This window comes from Hyaena hyaena, unplaced genomic scaffold, assembly GCF_003009895.1.
Source record: "Hyaena hyaena isolate Hyena2069 unplaced genomic scaffold, ASM300989v1 scaffold_13, whole genome shotgun sequence".
Lineage (NCBI taxonomy): Eukaryota > Metazoa > Chordata > Mammalia > Carnivora > Hyaenidae > Hyaena > Hyaena hyaena.
The window spans coordinates 2,051,336-2,071,355 of record NW_024080645.1 but is presented as its reverse complement, the minus strand read 5'-3'; the positions used below and the strand labels follow the sequence as shown (position 1 = coordinate 2,071,355).

Here is a 20,020-nt window from a genome sequence, read left to right as displayed (position 1 = left end):
CCCCTTTAATCGTGCTGGTCGTACGAATAGGAAGAAACATGCAGCTTATTAAAGTTCTTGCGTTAGCCCAAAGATCTGGAAACGTGCTTCCTTGGGATTATTGTGCTTCAGTGCTGGGTGGGACTGCCCAGGGACTGGATACCCTTCCTTCTGTACAGTTGAGGGAAGTCAGCTTCAAAGTGGGAGATGGTGAGAAATTATAAAGGCTGCCGCGTGAGGGCTCAATAAATGATCATGGCAATTTGAGTTTTCCCAAAACTCCTCTGGGAAAAGAGACATCATTATTTGTCTTCTGCCCTCCAGCGTTGTATTTCTTCGCGGCAAGGTTTCAAAATGTTACATACGTTGTCAGTGAAAACGCAAGCGGGTAAAGAGTCAGAAGACGCCTATTCAGGAGGCCTCATCTCACTTTTTTTTTCTTTTTTCTTTTTTTTTTTTTTTACCCTGTGTCTATCGACCTTGTGTTATTTTCCACACAAACCCCCTTTTTTTGTCAAATAGGGGCGAGCAAAATAATTTTACCTTTTTCATAGAATTTTTAAGCTAGATTACATTTAGTAATTATTTCCAGATAAAAATAGTATAATTCACTACAACCATTTAGTTTGTATTTGTGTGTGTGAATTTTTCTTTTTCTTTTTTTTTTAGGTTTTATTGAGAAACAAGTCATATATGTGTAGTTCACCTATTTAAAGCATATAGTTCAGTGGATTTTAGTACTTTTGCAAAGTTGTGGAACCATCCCCGTGGTCAGAAAATTTCCATTTCCCCAAAAAGAAACCACTAGGCATTAGTAATCATTCCTTATTTCCTCTTCAGCCCCCTCAGCCCTAAGCAGCCACTAGTCTACTTTCTGCCTCTCTAAATCTGCCTATACTGGACATTTGATATAAATGCTATTCAATATGTGGTCTCTTTCACTTTGTATGTTTTTAAGGTGGCAGGTGTAAGTTTTTATGTGCACATATCTTTTCATTTCCCTTTTTTTTATTTTTTATTTTTTTTAATGTTTTTATTTATTTCCAGGAGAGAGACAGCGTGAGCAGGGGAGGGTCAGAGAGAGAGGGAGTCACAGACTCTGAAACAGGCTCCAGGCTCCGAGCTGGCAGTCAGCACAGAGCCCGACGCGCGGGGCTCGAACCCACGAACCGCGAGATCATGACCTAAGTGAAAGTCGGACGCTTAACTGACTAAGCCACCCAGGCGCCCCTCTTTTCATTTCCCTTGGTTATAAATCAAGGAGTAGAATTGCTGGGTCATAAGGTAACTTTATGGTGAATCTTTTGAGGAACAACAGAACTGTTTTCCATAGCAGCCACACCATTTTACATTCCCATGAGCGATGCATAGGAGTTCCAATTTTCCCACCTCTCTTTCAACATTTGTTACTATCTTTTTGATTAAAAACACTTTAATGGGTATAAAGTGGATTCTCACTGTGGTTTTAATTTTCCGTTCCTCTCATGACTAACGACCGTGAACATATTTGCATGTTCATACTGGCCTTTTGTAAACCTTTGGAGAACATAGGAGTTTTATAACTAACATTAGCTCATGAGTGAAAATTAACCTTGAAAACTGCAGAGTACTAAGCGGTAGGAGGGGTTGTTAAAGTCATTGAGGCATGAAAGCAAGTGGTAGTTCGGTTTTTTATGGAAATTAGAAATTGGTTAGCTTTACTGTTTCATACCACTTTCCCTCTGTTGCCATTTCCCTCTAGTGTCAGGTAAAAGGCTTCGGTTTGAAAGATGTTTTTGTAGGTTTAAGAAAGTGCTGATGCCTAGCACGCTTTCTGTCTCTAAGTACACAGTTAATCCTTTCCGTCATCCTGGCGCACTCAAATTTACGGTGACTAGTTTTCATTTGTTCAGTAAAATACAGAGAGCCACCATATATCCATGCTGAGTCAAAGTTCTGAAAAGTAATTTCTTCACAATGAGATTTTCCTGTGTGTTTCTTTTTTTTTTTTCAGTCTTTTAAACAGCAATTTCAAACAAATTCAGTGCTGTAGAAAGAAGGGATTAGCGTTACTTCAGTCTACTTTCTGACTCTTAGGGCAAGTCCAATCTGAAGGTTTTCTTAAGCTTTGCTCCTCAGAGTGTGATCCCCCAGCCAGCAACTTTAGTATCATCTGGAAGCTTGTTACAGACGCAGTCTCCAGTCGTACCCCCAACCTGCGAAATCAGAACCTGTCTTGTAATAACATTCCCAGGTCACTGGACTAGCGCTTTTGATTACTTTTGTCCTAATGATTTGTTTCTTCCTCCCATCATCCTTTTTTTTAAACCATACTTACGATGAACCTCCTCTGTATAAATGGAAATCAGTGTAAGTTATCAAGAGATATTCTTGCAGTTGAGCTTTCTTATATATAGTAGTGGGGGGGGTGTCTAACTGTTTAAAATTCTAATCTGTAAATAGAATTTTTTCTGTCTTCCTCAGTAATACTTTGTTGGTAACACCTCCTCCATCTTCTACATATTACCAGTGCAAAAGATGGAAAATTCAGTTTTTTAAAACAAAATTACATAATTACATCATGACCTCCATGAAAGGTTAGACCTGTTGACATTGGTATAGATGTTTTCTAAGGGAAGACAAAATATCCCAGGATTGCCCTTCTAGTTATTCTTTGATCTTTTAGGAGAGTTTATCAGTTCTCCTTCCTTCCCTTGGTTATTTACTCTAAGGAAGTGTCACCTTACCTATCAGGACAGTAACGGTTAGTGACTAGGTATCTACGTAAATATACCCTATCTCAATTCCTGTAACTGAGTCTTGATCCATTTTTCCATAGATTCCCCTTTTATTTTTTTCTTTACTCATCATTTTTTATTTTTTCTGAAAACTGGTACCAAATGTTCAGAGCGTTGGAACCTGAATTCCTGGTTGGAACCACTTCTCTTCCTGTACATCCCCATCCATAGAATGTGGTTTTTCAGACCTCCCCACTGAGTCACTTTATTTATTTTATTCCACAGCCAGAAGAAATTCAGCAGCAGATTATCCGAGAGACCTTCCATCTAGTTCTGAAGCGAGATGACAACATCTGTAACTTCTTGGAGGGTGGAAGGTAAATGACAGGTTTCAGTTTTCTACTCACACATCTTCCATTGGGTGGCCTTCGTCAGTGTTTCCTCAAGTGTCGGGTGGGTACGTGAGCTGCCCAGGAAGAGGCCCGCTTCTGTTTTGGAAGCTGTTGAGTGGTGATGCTTCAGGTCTCACTAAGAGGTTTGGTTCTTGGGAAGGTGGCAGAAGAACAGGTGAGGTCAAGTGGCTTAGGCATTTCTGCCAAACTTGGTTGCTGGTCCCCTGTGAGAAATGGCCTGTTGTTTGGCCTGCCCTCCCCTTTCTCTTGCGCCTGTTCTCACTCTTTGGCACAAGGTGTCTTGTAGAAAAGTTAATATCCAGCCCTTTAAATGTATCCCATTCTCCACAGTTTGATTGGCGGCTCTGACTACAAACTGATCTATCGGCACTATGCGACACTCTACTTTGTGTTTTGTGTGGACTCGTCAGAGAGTGAACTTGGAATCTTGGACCTCATCCAGGTACGTGTAGTCAGCTAACGATGGCAACCACTAAAGAATTTGCACTGGACTCTTGCGTGACCATCCTGTAGATCTTTTTGTCAGTCTCTTTACAACACTGCTAAGAGCTGCCAGCTGTCCACCCTGTGGTACTGTAAGGAAGCTCCTTGCAACCGTAAAAACTCTTAGAACTTTTGGCCTCCTTGGTTTGTACCCCGCTCTCTCACTGCCCTTGGTTTTCATGTACGATTCTGACACACACTTCCAAGGTGTCTGTTTTTTCCCAGCGCCACGTAGCAGTTAGCTCAGTTCTCTGTGGACATTGACCAGGTGTCCCACAAATGTAACTCGGTTCTGACACCATCTCCCTGGGATAAAGGGACCCCATTCGCAAGTCTAGGTTGTCTGTGACCTGTGCTTCTGACTGAATGGCTATACATCTGAGGTTCCCATGACATCCTCCTTGGGTTTGATTAATTTCTTAGAGGGGCTTACAGAACTCTCTAGAAGAACATTGTACTCACTAGATTACCAACATATTGTAAAAGGATGCGCAGGGCCAGGAAAGGGGAAAGGGCCTGGAGCTTTTATGTCCTTTCCAGTCAGGCCACTCTCTCTCATCTCCACTAACCTGGAAGCCCCCAAACCCTGTCCTGTTGGGTTTTTCTGGAGATCCGGGGTGGGGCTGAAAGTTCTGATCCTCTGATTGGATGGTGGTTTTTCCTTGCAACCGACCCCCATCTTTAGGTGCTTTCCAAAAGTCACCTTATTAACATAAACAAGGCACCTTTATCACTTAGGAAATTCCAAATTTCTTTATCACTTAGGAGCTCTGTGCCAGAAATAGGCATGAATACCAAATATTTTCTTATTGTAAATTATAAATAGCATACTATGTTTAGAAATTTTTTTCAACTCTCAAACCAAATGATATTTAAGAACTCATACGTTTTTGGGGCATCTGGGTGGCTCAGTTGGTTAAGCGTCTGACTTCAGCTCAGGTCATGATCTCACAGTTCATGGGTTCGAGCCCCGCGTCGGGCTCTGTGCTGACAGCTAGCTCAGACCCTGGAGACTGTTTCAGATTCTGTATTTCCCTCTCTCTCTCTCTGACCCTCCCCTGCTCATGCTCTCTCTCTCTCTCTCTCAGAAATAAATAAAATGTTAAAAAATTAAAAAAAAAAACCTCATACGTTTTATTTTTACTTGTAATTCTAGCCTGAAACAAAGAGGTTTGATGTTTTAGTCTGTGCAGTCTTAACAGGGATAAACATGATTTTTTAAGGCTTTACAGATCCTTTTTCATTATCTTCATGGAAACTGAGACGTGCAGGGAGCCTGGCTTGGGAACCATTAATTTAGTATAATTTCATCACTTTATTGTTTTTTTTTAAAAGTAATCTCTGCACCCAATCTGGGGCTCGAATTCACAGCCCCGAGATTGAGAATAGTATACTGTACCGACTGAGCCAGCCAGGTGCCCCTAATTCCATCATTTTATACATGAAATTTTAGGTAGGCTTCCTTTAAGTGGCTTGAATAAGTTACTTAAGTAGAAGGCACTGAAGTAGAAGCTTGCACTAAAACCTAACTAACAATGATTCTCTAGATATAAAAATACAAACTTTACACTCAGAAAATAATTTAAGATGATTAAATTGAAAGTTCATACATTTTATTCACTATTCACTTATTGTACATAACAGTCTAAATAATCTAAAAAATATTAATTTTAAAAGCTTTCTTAAAATACCTGAGTCAGATTAGACATTGAGAATCAGTGTGGCATAAAAGAAAGAACTCCACATCTAGAATCATAGAACCTGCATTTGAGTCACAGATCTACCATCTGACTATAGAAATACCAGGTTGTAGGATTCAATTGTGATGATGTATTTTATAGTATTGTAAACTATAGAATGCTATAGAAACGTACATATAATAAGCTTGTTAGAAAAAAAAGGAAATGTAGTGAAAGTATATTTTAAAAATTGAGATACATTTCAATATCTATATTAGCAAGAAAAAAGAAATTAACTGTATATGGTAATGGACATTTATTAAATAGTGCGCACTGGGTTTGGGAAGATAAGTAAAAGGTAAAAACAGTAGGAACTAAGGGGTTTGATCTTTGAAAAGACAATAAAATCAACAAATAGTTGGCTAATATATTGAGGATAAAAGTCAAAAAACAACATGTTTTTAGAGGATGAGCTACATAGTTTTATTACCAATTATTTGAAACAGCTGACTTCAAAACATAAATACCCGAATTAAATCAACCACAGGGCACCTAACCCAGTATCAGGATGAAATAAGAAAGGTTTAAAAAAATGATTCCACCAACTGAGTCAGATGCTTAACCAACTGTGTCTCCCTCTCTCTCTGCTCCTCCCTCACTCGTTGTCTGTCTCTCAAAATAAAGACATAAAAAATTTTTAAATAAATAAAACCAAGAACCAGTATTTTGTCTCTCAAAATAAAGACATAAAAAATTTTTAAATAAATAAAACCAAGAACCAGTATTTTCTCAGGAGAGAAATGTATAGGCATTCACAAAAACAAGGGTATCTCTTACTCTTTACTCTAATTTGGACAAATGTTTGTTACGAGTGATAAAAAAGGAAATGAACAAGTAACGTGGTAAAGGACGAGAGAGATGAGCTGTCACTATAACATGGCCTGATGACATGCCTAGAAAACTTAAAAAAAAAACCCACAGCAAAGAATTATACCAAGTAATGAATTATACTAACAAAATGGCAGAATGTGAGATAAATTCATCAGAATTGAATCTTTTTTTCTGTGAAAATAGGTAGAAAAACCTTAATTAAAAAAAGAAACCCTGACAATAGTGATAAAGGATATTGAATGTTTGGAAATTAATTTAGTTTGGAATACTTGACATTAATTCCAAGAAAATTATAAAATCTTAAAGGAAATACATAAAGGGATACTTAAATGGAGATACAAGTCCTCTCCTTGTTGGGAAAAGTCAAGCAAAGGTAACAATAATAAGTTAAATGGGAAACCAAGTATAATTGCATCAGAAAATCTTATAGCACTTTTGGTGAAGGGAAAATTTATCAGGAAAATGAGTGGCTAAGAAATGCAGAAATATTTGGAGGGAAAAAGGTCAGTAATTGGGGGTTGGCTTTACTAGGCTTCAGAATATATGCTGATTGCAGACAGAATTATTACCTACCTAGGAAATCCAAAACTCAACTGGTAAACCATTAGAGCTATGAATAGAGTTCATTATGGGGACGATTTTAACATATAAAAATCAATAGCTTTCCCTTAACAATAATAAGGAAATATTTAAAGGGGTCCACTCAACAGAAGCAAAAAGCTCCAGAAGATATCAAGGAATAAATGTAAAATATGTGCAAGATGTGGGGTGCCTGGGTGGCTCAGTCGGCTGAGCATCTGACTTCGGCTCAGGTCGTGAACTCAAAGTTCGTGAGTTCGAGCTCCGCGTGGGGCTCTGTGCTGACCGCTCAGAGCCTGGAGCCTGCTCCGGATTCTGTGTCTCCCTCTCTCTCTATGTTCCTCCCCTGATTGCATTCTGTCTCACTGTCTCTCTCTCAAAAATAAAGAATAAAAAAACAAAATTTAAAACAAAAATCAAAACAAACAGAAAAAACATGTGCAAGACATATATGAAGAAAACTTTCAAAATCTACCAAAAATATGAAAAAAGCAAAATAAATGAATAAAACATACCCTTTGTCTGTTGAGAAAAGTCATTACGATGTCCGTACTTCCAGATTATCCATTTACTGAAAACCCAACCAGAATCCCTGTAACATTATTGTTTTTAAAATTATTTTTCTTAAATTTTTTAGTGTTTATTTTTGAGAGAGAGAGAGACAGAGAACAAGCAGGGGAGGGACAGGGAGAGAGGGAGACACTTGAGCTACCAAGTGCCCCTAAAATTATTTTTATTGTGAAATATTGTATATACAAAAAAATACACTAACCATGCTGGTATAGTGTTAAAAATGCCAGTAAGATTAAACTGTCACCCAGATTAAGAAACAGTACATTGCTAGTGCCATTAGGCTCATGTCTGTGGTGCCTCACTTCTGTCCCCTCATCCTGCATCCGTCCTCCAGACATTCGAGTTGGTCGTCCCTTTGCTTCTCTTTACAGCTGTCCAATGGGCTGCACAGTCCCTAACTGGTGCTTATCTCAGTTTGGAAAATCTGAGCGGCAAGCACAAACGGTTGTGTGAGGATAGTGTGACTTGCCACTTTTAGATGAAGGCCCCCAACACAAGACAAGCTGAGCGGAGTGTCTGGGTCATGGTCTCGCTTCATTATCCCTGAGTGTACGTGAGCTGCTTCTGGGGACATCCGAGGGCAAGGTGGTGTGAGTGATCTGGAGAAACCGAGCTCGCCGTAGGCGGGGCATCTGGCTCCGGCGTTCTGGCAGAAACACGCTCAGGAGGAGTTGGCCACCGCGCATTTTCTGTCTTCAGCTTGTCTCCTACCTCGCTGCTTCGGGAGTAAGTCAAAGCAGAACATTTCAGTGGGGGTCAAGTGAGTGTCCTCAGCTAACCCAGGCAGAGCAGTAGGAGAGAGATTAGATTGCTTCCATTTTTCTCCTTCCTTCCTTCCTTCCTTCCTTCCTTCCTTCCTTCCTTCCTTCCTTCCTTCCTTCCTTCCTTCCTTCCTTCCTTCCTTCCTTCCTTTTCGATTAACACAAATAAAACTGCCTCATGTCTTTATGCAGCTGTTGGGCCTATTCACAGAACAGACTGAAAACAGAGTTCCTGAGTCAAAGATACTAATATTTCTAATTATAATGCATGTTGCTAGGTAGAGGTACAGGAAAGCTATGTTAATTTATAATGTCTCCAGGGCTGTTTGAGTTCATGTTTCTTCTTAGCTCAAACATTGAAATAGGTCATTTTTATTTTCTACTCAGAGGCAGAGTGGTGCCTCACAGATGTCTGGATTTTTATTTATTAATCATGCCTACTTTTTCCATGTGTGTATTTACATTGTTCTTTTCATATACACCTGTTATAATATAACTGAACCACTGGTCCAGCAAAGTCTAGATCCTGGTTTATGGTATTATATTTCATATTTCTTTTTTTTAATGTTCATTTATTTTTGAGAGACAGAGAGACAGCATGAGTGGGGAAAGGCAGAGAGAGAGGGAGACACGGAATCTGAAGCAACCACTAGGCTCTGAGCTGTCAGCACAGAGCCTGACACGGGGCTCGAACTCACAAACTGTGAGATCATGACCTGAGCCAAAGTTGGACACTTAACCGACTGAGCCACCCAGCGCCTCTCTATTTCATATTTCTAAGATGCACATTTTTTCCACACTTTGATTATTCCAGCATCGGGATGCACATTATAATAGATCATCTTACAGTTACAATTGACATCCTTTTCTTCTTAGTGCAGAAATGATTTCTCTTATAATCAATGAAGAAGTAATTCTTTGTATGTGTATGTGTATATATATATATATATATGTATATATATGTTTTAATTTTTGTGGATGTTTTATTTATTTCTGAGAGAGAGAGACACAGTGTAAACAGGGGAGGGTCAGAGAGAGAGGGAGATACAGAATCCGAAACAGGCTCCAGGCTCTGAGCTGGTAGTCAGCACAGAGCCCGATGCGGGGATCAAACCCACGAACCGTGAGATCATGACCTGAGCCAAAGTCGGACGCTCAACCAACTGAGCCAACCAGGCGCCTGTCTCTGTATATTTTTTTAGTTTATTTTAAAACTAACATTTTTTTCCTGAATTATTCAATGTAAACTATCCACTTTACTTCCCCTTGTTGAAGAAACCTTAATGTATGATATGTTTAGAATAAAATTCAAACTCCCTGTCAGCCCACAAGGCCTGATGTCATCTGGCTCCTTTGTCTTTCTCTGTCTGAGCACATCATACTCATTTTCACCATCACATCCTCTAGCCATTTCAGCCTTCTTTCTGTTCCTCAGACACAGGTGCGGTTTTTACTTCAGTGCCTTTGCACTTGCTCTGTCCACCAGAATGCTCTTGCTCAAATTCTTGTCCTCTGTAGCTCTTCAAATGACTGGCTTCTTTAGCGTTCGTGACTCGGCTCAAATGTCGATCCTGAGACTTTCATGAGGGCCTATCTGGAGTAACCCCCATCACACCATCCTGCTCATTTCCTTCAGAGCACTTACTACAGTGGAGAAGATCTTGCTTTTATGCCTCGTTCTTCCCATACCCAGAATGCAAGCCGGCAAGAATGTGACTTGTTCGCCAAGGTAGCCCCAGAGGAAAGTGGTAGGTGTCTAGCACATAGTAGTCACTCACTAAACGTCGGTTGAATAAAATTTATAATACATAGTGAGATTTAGTTTTTACTCATTGTTTTGTTCCACTGAGTTGTGTTTCTGTAGGAGTTTCACACTGTTTTATTTATTGTTGTTAATATAGGTTCATATACTTAATAAGACCAGTTATTCCCCCTAGATGCAGTTCTTTTTCAACATAGTCTCTGCTATTTATGACCATATGTTCATCTGGATACATTCTTGAATAATTTGTAAAGGTCCCAGAAGTCTCTATTGGATTTATACTTAGAAATGTATTAAAAATAGCATTTCTTTCCATTCGTTTGTTCTTCTTTCAGATCTTAAAGTTTTTTTTTCAAAGATCCTAGTATCTTATGGTTTATTCTGAAATTTTAAGATATCAGACTTTTATTCATCATGATATTCACAAATATTTCTTAGAATTACACAACACTCCCTTTAATTCTCAATTTGTGATTTATACTGTTTACTCTTCACTGAAACTCTATGCTTATCTTCTCTACTTTTTCACTATAAGTTTATCTTCCTGTCTCAGTCGTTTTCAATTAAAAAATATATGTATTTCATGTGTCTGTTGGGTCATCTGTGTGTCTTCTTTGGAGAACTGTTCATGTCTTCTGCCCATTTTTTAATTGATCATTTGTGGTTTTTTGGTGTTGTATAAATCCTTTATATTTTTTGGGTAGTAACCCTTTATTGAATATGTCATTTGCAAATATCTTCTCCCATATAGTTGGTTATCTTTTCATTTTGTTGATTATTTCTTCTGCTGTGCAGGAGCTTTTTACTGTGATGTGGTCCCAGTAGTTTATTTATGCCTCTGTTTCCCTTGCCCCAGGAGACATATCTAGAAAAATGTTGCTATGGCTGATGTCAGAGAAATTACTGCCTGTGTGCTCTTCTAAGATTTTTATGGCTTCAAGTCTCACATCTAGGCCTTTAATCCATTTTTAGTTTATTTTTGTGTATTGTGTAAGAAAGTGGTCCAGTTTCATTCTTGGATGTGGCTGCCCAGTTTTCCCAGTGCCATTTCTTGAAGAGACTTTCTCCCATCGTATATTCTTGCCTTCTTGCTAAAGATTAATTGATCATATACATGGCTTTATTTCTGGGCTCTTTATTCTGTTTTCTGGTTTTGTTTTGTTTTGGTTTTTTTTTATGTTTTATTTATTTCTGAGAGAGAGAGAGAGAGTGAGCAGGGGAGGGTCAGAGAGAGGGGGAGATACAGAATCCAAAACAGACTCCAGGCCCTGAGCTAGCTGTCAGCACAGAGTCCGACACGGGGCTCGAACCCACGAACCATGAGATCATGACCTGAGTGGAAGTCGGACACTTAACTGACTGAGCCACCCACAGGCCCCTATTCTGTTTTCTTTTGATCTGTGTGTCTGGTTTTTTGATGTATGATACTGTTTGATTACGATAGCTTTGTAGTATATCTTGAAATCTGAGATGGTGATACCTCTAGATTTCTTTGTCAAGATTGCTTTGGCCTTTTGGGATATTTTGTGCTTCCCTACGAGTTTTAGGGTTATTTGTTCTGTTCTGTGAGAAATACTGTTGGTGTTTTGATAGGGATTGCATTAAATGTGTAGATTCCTTTGGGTGGTGTGGCCACTTTAACAGTGTTTGTTCTCCTGAGAAAACCATTTTTATCGTTATCACCACCCAGTTTATTTGTGCTGGATTTTGTAGCAAATGGCCAGATTGTCTAAAGAACATCTGCATAACATTTCTTTCATGTTACAAGAGAAGAGAATAACTGTAAAAATTTAACTACAAAAGTACCCAAGATGACACACAAAATCCATATGTGATATTTTATCCCACCTGCAGCATTTATGTATTTGAAAAGTAGAATTCATGAACTAAAAATTATTGTCCTGTAGAGTTTAGTGGAAGATTTAGCCTCATTACAAGACTAACACCAGTATTGCTGATTTGATATTTACCAAAATTGATGTTTCTTCTCCCCCCAACTTAATAAGGGGTACAGTCTGTTCATTTGATACACTGATATATTGCAAAATGATTACCACTGTAGCATTAGCCAACACCTCTTATCGCATCACATAATTACCATTCTTTTTTTAGTGAGAATCATATTTTTCAATAAATTAAAGTCAGTTTGATACCCACGCAAGCCAGAATGCTAGCTGTTTGGCGAGCAAGGAGCTGACATCCAAACAAGAAGTCTCTTAAGTCCCACACTTTAAAAATGTGATGTTTTTCAAATGGAATCCATTCCTTGCATTGAAGATGTGAAACTCAGTCCCATGAGTGGGTTTACGATCTTCCCATTTCATACTGAGTGTCCAGATTTCCAGGTACAGTTGACCTTTAAACTGTGCTGGTCCACTTACACGTGGGTTTTTTTCAATAAATATAGTACAATACTATTTTCCTTATGTATTTACAGTACAGTATTTTCCTTACGATTTTTTTTTTTTTTTGGGGGAGAGCAGAGGAGAGGCAGAGAGAGAACCTCAAGGGTGTTTCATACTTAACGTGGAGCGCAGCACAGAGCTCTATCCCACAAACCGTGAGATGATATCTGAGCCGAAATCAGGAGTCTGACGCTCAACCAACTGGGCCACCCAGGTGCCCCCTTATGATTTTCTTTTTCTTCTTTAAAAAAATTTTTTTAATGCTTGCTTTTTTTTGAGAGAGAGAGAGAGAGAGAGCGCGCGCCCTCGAGCGAATGGGGGAGGGGCAGAGAGAGACACGCACGCAGACTGCTAAGCAGGCTCCAGGCTCTGAGCTGTCCGCACAGAGCCCGACGCAGGGCCCAAACTCACAAACCTGTGAGATCATGACCTGAACCGAAGTTGGACACCGAGCAGACTGAGCCACCCAGGTGCCCCTCCCCCTGTGATTTTCTTAATGATATATTTTTCTCCAGCGTTTTTTGTCATAACAATGCAGTGTATAATACATATAACTTACAAAATGTGTGTCAGCTGACTGTCTATTGGTAAGTCTTCCAGCTACTAGTAGTAGGCTATTAGTAGTTACATTCTGGGGAAATCAAGTTACAGATGGATTTTTGACTGTGCAGGAAGTAGGGGAGGGTCAGCACCCCAACCCTGGTGTTCTAGAGTCTACTGTACTTCCTGTTACTTAAAGTTTTGGAACTTTCCTCATCACCTGAGCTATATCTAGCTTATTGCTTAATTTTCTAAACTTGACATTTCAAAATCTAGTTTGTTCCATAATTAAGTAGTCTGGGATTTGTCCCCCATTTCTTGCCTTGCTGAAGTATCTTCCTTTTTTTCTCTTATTGAGCAGGTTTCACTCGATTCACAAGTGCTAGGCTGTACTAGCTGCATAAGGCTGTTCTGATCTCGGCCAGAGTGTTAGTTGGGGCTCACATCTGAGCCATGGCTGTGTGAGGAGTCAGGGTAGCCCCCCGGTTATGCACAGCTCTGTTTCCCTGGTCTCAGTTACCCAGGTCAGCCGCGATCCAGAAGCAGATGATCCTTCTTCTGACTTGTCATCAGGAGGTCAGTAGCAGCCGAACGCCGGACCCAGTGCCTGCGTCCCTCACGTCCCTCCCTCTCCTCGTGCAGCCACCGTGTCATCTCGCATCCTCAGGAGAAGGGTGAATAGAGAACAAGAAGATAGATCCATAGAGACCATGTCTCTACAACTTTTATAACAACATAGTGTCCTCATTGTTGTACTTTATTATTACTAATCTCTTAATGGGCCTCATTCATAAAGTGCCATCACACGTATGTGCGAATGGGAAGAAGCATAGCCCCTGTCCGTGGTTTCAGGCGTCCACAGGGCTCGTGGTACCCGCTGTCGACGAGGGGAGCCCTGCTGTCCTTGCCCACAGGGCAGCGACATCGACAGCAGAGTCTCCAGCAACTGCAGCTACTTTCTGATTTTGTTTTTCAACGGCTTCCTTTTCTCGCTGTTGTTGTCATTTCCAGCCCCTGTCTTTTCCATCCTGTGGCTAAAGCTTTTGTGCACCAGCGCCACGTCTGCCCCTGAAGAGAGGCCTGCCAGGAGTCTGCCTTCCACTTTCGCTGCCCTTACTCGGTTTGTCCGTTCTCTTCTTCCTAGCTTGGTGTCTCCTCTGCTGCTCCCGCTTCTACCCCGTGTCTTGGTCCTCAGCACGAGCTAGACGTGACCCGCAGTGTTCTTCCCTGCTTCCGGATCGTGGTTCTTCCTCGCTGACTTCTGGATCAAGATATTTCCACTCCCGCTTCTACTGTGATGATGCCTTCAATGACACTTAGATCTTGAGTAACTTCTGCCTCTTGATGACTTTCTTCTTTCTTTGCTTTTATCTGTCCTCACCATTTTCAGGTGAATTTAGTCACTCCCTTCCTCTTTGAGAATGATCTTTGTCATTATGTTCCTCAAATTTGTGTTTCTTTGAGGGTTTTTGATTTTGTTTTGTTCTTTTTTAGTTTCAGGTCTTACTTCTTTGCTGTCTGAGTCTGTAGCACCTTCATCTTCAGGCATTAGCATAGCCTGTGCCTTGGCTCTAGCTCCTGCACTTTCTTCTTACATTATCTGACTTTTATTTTCTATCAGTCTTGATCATGATCTTGAATGATGATATTTCGAGGCTCTAGGAGGATCAGATACATCTGACTGCTCTTTTTTGATCTTTATCTGGGGAGATCTTTTCTGAAGGTATTCCGTCTCATTCCATATTACTAGCCTGTGTGAGAACCATTGTTACAGACTAAGTTGTGTGCCCCCAAGTTTATATGTTGAGGCCCTAACCCCCTGTGTGACTATTTTTAGAAATGGTGCTTTTACAGACATTATGGTTAAATGAGATCATAAGGGTGGGCTCTGACCCCATACAGTGAGTGTTCTTGGAAGCAGAGGAAGAGGCACTTCCCATGTGAATGAGCCCAGGAAAGTGCCTTCAAAGACACAGCGAGAAGGTGGCTGTTTGTGAGCCAGGAGGAGAGCCTTCATCAGCCTCCAGCACTGAGAAAATCTATTTCTGTTTAAGCCACACCACCTGTGGCATCTGTTACGGTGGCCCAAGGCGACTGATACACAGATCTTTGTGTCATTAACCCTCTAATGAAAACAGCCCCTGGGCGCAGCGCCATAAGAAATACAGCTACCTCTTCTTCTTCTTTTTTTTTTTTTATGTTTTTTTTTTTTTTATTTATTTCTAGGGGGGAGAGAGAGAGAGAGAGAGACAGAGAGAGACAGAGAGAGACAGAGAGAGACAGAGAGAGACAGAGACAGCATGAGCAGGGGAGGGTCAGAGAGAGAGGGAGTCACAGACTGAAACAGGCTCCAGGCTCTGAGCTGGCAGTCAGCACAGAGCCCGACGCGGGGCCCGAACCCACGAACCGCGAGATCATGACCTAAGCGAAAGTCGGACGCTTAACCTACTAAGCCACCCAGGCGCCCCTACAGCTACCTCTTCTTATGTGTGCTCTGGGCATCTTGCTCCAGAGTCCCAGCGGCTGGGGCAGCACTTCTGACCATGCCAGCCACCCAGAAGCTTCCCATAGACTGACCAGATCCGTTCCCGTGAGAGATGTGAGTGGCACAAGAGGAATCTGCCATTGCTTTTTTAGTTTGTTTTAGCTATGAGGCGTTTTTATGTCTGTATTGAGACAGGTTGCCACCTTTAACTTTCCCCCTGAAGGACACATTTGTCCTGGCACTGTCACCTAGTGCGCCTTTCCTCCACCAAGTTAAAATACTGCCTTTATCAAAAATTGTGTAATCTTGGCACGAGAGGCCCCCATGCACGATGAAGGGTCTCCAGACCTTGCAGGGCAGGGAAGAGGAGGGAGCATGGGTGAGAGAGGGAGGGGAAGAGGATTCGCACACTGACCACTCTAGGCGACATGAATGCAGTGCCAGGCGTGGGAGCTCTGGGCGTGGAGGCAGCCTGGTGACAGCAGGCCGCTGTGACTGTCACACACTGCTATGGCTTCCATGCTTTTGGTGTTCCTAGGGCATCTAAAAATACTACAGACAAAATCAACTTTTTACTCTTAATTTTCTCAAACTTCAAAACCCAGAGTGCCCACGATGTGTCCCCGCCATGCTTCACTGCGTTTCTCAGCAGTGGCCTTATAGTGCAGCTGGTCTCAGATTCTTGGAGTTTAGAATTCAAGACTGTGGTAGATTTTATCATGATTTGCTTTTGAGCTTGGTCTGTTGAGGTTCACAGTAAGTGGAAACAGTTGTTAGAGGATTCATTTTTGTTCAGAATTGGATAGAATTCTAGAGCAGCATTGTTCAGCATGATGGCAAAAGCCTCCCTTTGCTTTTTATAGAAGGTATTACTTGATTTAAGAGATAGATATGCATTTTAATCTACTTTTGTCTTAGTTTTTAGCAGATTTTATATGAATTTTAGCCTCTTAGCAAATTTCCAGAACTGGATTATGCCTTTGACAACGAAAATTATTTACCACTTCTTAGAAAAAATGTATTTTCTTACACACGCGTATATGTTTCAGTATTTTATATTCTGTCCTATTTTTTTAATGTTTATTTTTGAGAGAGGGAGAGTGAGCATGAACGGGTGAGGGAAAGAGAGAGAAGGAGACCAAGGATCTGAAGCTGGTCCCATGCTGTCAGCACAAAGCCCGAACCCATAAACCCTGAGATCATGACCTGAGCCTAAGTCAGATGCTTAGCCAACTGAGCCACCCAGGTGCCCCTAGATTGTGCCCCATTGATGCATACTTTATTTCTATCTTAGTTTTATATTATTTTAATGACCAAAGTTTTACAGTGAAGTTTTTAAAGTTTATTATTTTGAGAGAGAGAGAGCGCAAAAGCCAGGGAGGCTCAGAGAGAAGGAGAGACAGAATCCCAAGAAGGCTATGCACCATCAGTGCAGAGCCCGATGCGGGGCTTGAACTCATGAACTGTGAGATTATGACTCAAGAGTAAGATGCTTAACTGACTGTGCCACCCAGGTGTCCCTGCAGTGAATTTTGATACGTAGTAAGACTGGTCATTCCTTGTTATCACTGTTTTTCTAAACATTCGTGGCAGAGTAGTTTCACATTTTATTTTCTGTTAAAACCTTGAGACTTATTTTTTTTAAGTCCTATTGAGAATTTCCACTTCTGAGTTCATTTTTTTCCTTTAAAACCAAGGCCTTATGCATACACACAGGGACAGAACAGGAGAGGAAACAATAGCAAGGAGCTTCTCAAAAGGAGGAAAGAAAATGGATGCTTGGTAATTGACTTGGCCCATGTCCTGGGCCAGCAGGAGAGAGGCTGACGGCCGAAGTGCTACGTGCCGCGGGAGCCTCCCTGGGCCTGGAGCGGGCAGCACCGTGCTGGGTGTGGTGTGGGGTGGGCAGGGACAGCTGTCTGAGAACAGCGAGATCCCTGAGTCCCTTCCTTCCCCAGCTCCAGTTCTCCGGCCGGGGGGCCACCAGACACAGGTGCTGGCGCAGGTCGGGGGAGGAAGTGAACGTGTGCCTAGCCCCTTTCCCCCACTCAGCTCCCAGGTTTCGGGTAGCTGGTCTTGTAGACTTTAGGCTGGAGATTGTAACATTTCTCTGGGAAATCTGATCAGTCTAAGGGGAAGGAATAAAAAAGCCAAAGTGGATGAAGGGGAGGATCCCCAGCAAATTGCTATGATTGTAGAACTTCAGTCGGCCATTTATTCTTAGGAATAAAGAAACAGACAATCAGTGATCTGAGGAAAGCCTGTAACATGGAAGATAGAAACTAAAACCAACAAACCCTAAAAGACAACATAGAGGAAATAGAGCCCATACAAAGAAAGGAAAACAGTAGAACAAGCAAACCCCTGTCTTGAGGCCACAGGGAAATCAAACAAATATAAACAAGCTGCTAAACCGACAAGAAACACGGAACAAAATGATCTCTTAGAAATTAAAGACCTGAGAGAAAACTGGAAGAGAAGGGATAAGAACATAAGGAGCTCCAGTACCTTGGGAGAAGCAGCCCCAAAAAGGAAGATTAGGAACGTGGAAGGGGGGAAATTCTCCGCCAACTACAGGTCTTGAGTTGCTGGATTGTAAGGGCAAACCAAGTGCCCAGCACAGGGATGGAAAACACGCCTTATTCAAGAATGTTATCCTTGCTGGGAAATATTCAGCCTCTGATAAAAATGGAGTGCTGTTATGAAATTATCATACGTGTTTTTTGGCACACGTGTATGCATTTCTGTTGGGATGTACCTGGGGTAGAATTGCTGCTGTAATAAATAGTGATGTCAAGTAGTTGCCCAGAGTGGTTAGAAACAGGATTTCCATTTATGTCAGTTTATACCCAGTCAGAAGCTGAAAACCGCTCAAATGTCCCGTCTGCAGGAGAATGGATAAATATTTCTATGCGATAGTCTGTGGCAGCGAACACGAACAGGCTTTCACGACACACAGCAACACGGAGGAACTCTCCAGCACTGTTGAGTGAGAGAAGCCAGACAGAGTACATGCTGTGTGACGCCATCTGTAAATTCAGAGACCGGAGTCAGGATGGCAGCCGCCTTTGGAGGGGTGCGAAGGACAGCTAGGAGCCGGTGACAGGCCACGCGGTATCTGGGTGGTAGCCGGCTATATGATGTGTCCATTCTGGAAATTCATTAAGCTGTACTCTCCCCATCTGTACCCTTTCCTGTTTAAATGTTACATTAAAAAGTTAAAAACCGTAAGTTGTGAGCTTGTTAATGATTTGTGCAAAGGTGTTTTGAAGTCATTGAAATGAGCAAGACAAGACCATAGCAACACCATGATAGGGACATTTTCTTGTGGGTACATGTGGGGGCTTGCAGAGAGGACACGGCACTGCAAGTAGTTGGTATTTCAGTTCGTTATTTTTCTGTGTAAATTAGCATCTTCTAAAGGGGGAAAGAAAGACAGCGCCACGTGTCTGCTGGTTGTATCGCGGTGCTGGAACCAAGATTGGCCTGTCCTCAGCCGTGCCCTCTGAGTTGGGACGGGAGGGTGATTGCCCAGTGCTGGTACTTGTTTTGTGTATTCTGAGATTCATCATAAGGTAAATGGTATCATGCCTGTCCCTCTTTACTTTCAAATGTGACATTTACGAAGGTGTGAATATGTTCTGATTCCGTTTCTTTTTCTGTTTCTCTTTGTTCCCCAGGTTTTTGTGGAGACCCTGGACAAGTGTTTTGAAAATGTTTGTGAATTGGATTTGATCTTCCATATGGATAAGGTACCTTTTCTCCCTGACCAGGGTTACTGTCCACCTCTACACCTTTATGTTCTCTCTGCGGCTTTTTACTCTGGAGCAGTCCCAGAACGTGTTTCATTCAGTCACTTGAGTTTAATAATTTTGGGGGTGTTTTGCTAAGATCTGCTATTAGTTTTAACACAGGAGGTTATTACCGGGCCTGTGTCATGGTCCATCTTGTCACAGACCGCCTTCTTGGTATAGGGCAGTGATGTCACTGTGGTGCCTGGCTGGCTGCCACACCAGAGGTGAGAGAAATTGCTTTGTGTTGATTGTAAAATGAGTTTCCGAGGCATAATCAAGTGACACGGTGAAGTTTTGAAAGAATCATGACACAGCGTCTTTGACTTAGCTAGCGAGGTTTATAATTTCCCCAAGAGTAAGAGAGTGACTCAGACGTCAAGAACAAGGTTGGGGTCAGGTGATACTCTATAGGGAAGCAGACCGCCAGGCAGAATCAAAGTACAGAGTCCACGTTCTCAGACTTGTGCTGCCAGCGTAACTTTGACATGGCCTGTGACCTCTTGTGCCAGATTCAAGGTGAGAGAGAGCCAGCGCTGGCACGGGGACTGCACGTTTGTTGTACCCGCCGGGCGCCCGCTGCACCCGGTGCCGCTCAGCTGTGTCGCGGGTGTTGCGGCTCCTGCTCTCCGTCAGCGGCTTGTTGTCACTGTGGCTCGTGGCCCTGGGAGAGAGGGAATGGTGTTTTATAAGACAGCTACTCATTGCTAAGCCGTGATCCTTTGTGAGTGTATTTTCATCGCGACAGGGTAGTTGTTTTCAGATCCAGCGTCGCTAGCCTTGCCATCTGGAGGCCTTTCGGGTCATTTTCCAGTAGGGTCTTCGGTCTCCGTTAACTCTTCCCGAGTTTGTTGGATAACGCTTCCCAGACGGATGCGGTGAGTGCATTCCTAAGGTTGGATGTTGGAATGGAGGGAGGCTTTCTCTCTCAGCATCTAGCCTGGCTCTGTAGCTCCAGAGGT

The 20,020-nt window shown here is 41.9% G+C and overlaps 1 protein-coding gene across 1 annotated transcript in view; it reads left to right on the top strand.

The window, feature by feature from the left end:
• LOC120248660 (AP-3 complex subunit sigma-2) overlaps positions 1 to 20,020 on the top strand; it is a 53,781-nt gene that overhangs the window by 372 nt on the left and 33,389 nt on the right. The window contains exons 2-4 of the mRNA XM_039257095.1: positions 2,982 to 3,073; positions 3,440 to 3,551; positions 18,948 to 19,019. Coding sequence (XP_039113026.1) covers positions 2,982 to 3,073; positions 3,440 to 3,551; positions 18,948 to 19,019 — 276 coding nt within the window. The remainder of the gene's footprint in view (positions 1 to 2,981; positions 3,074 to 3,439; positions 3,552 to 18,947; positions 19,020 to 20,020) is intronic.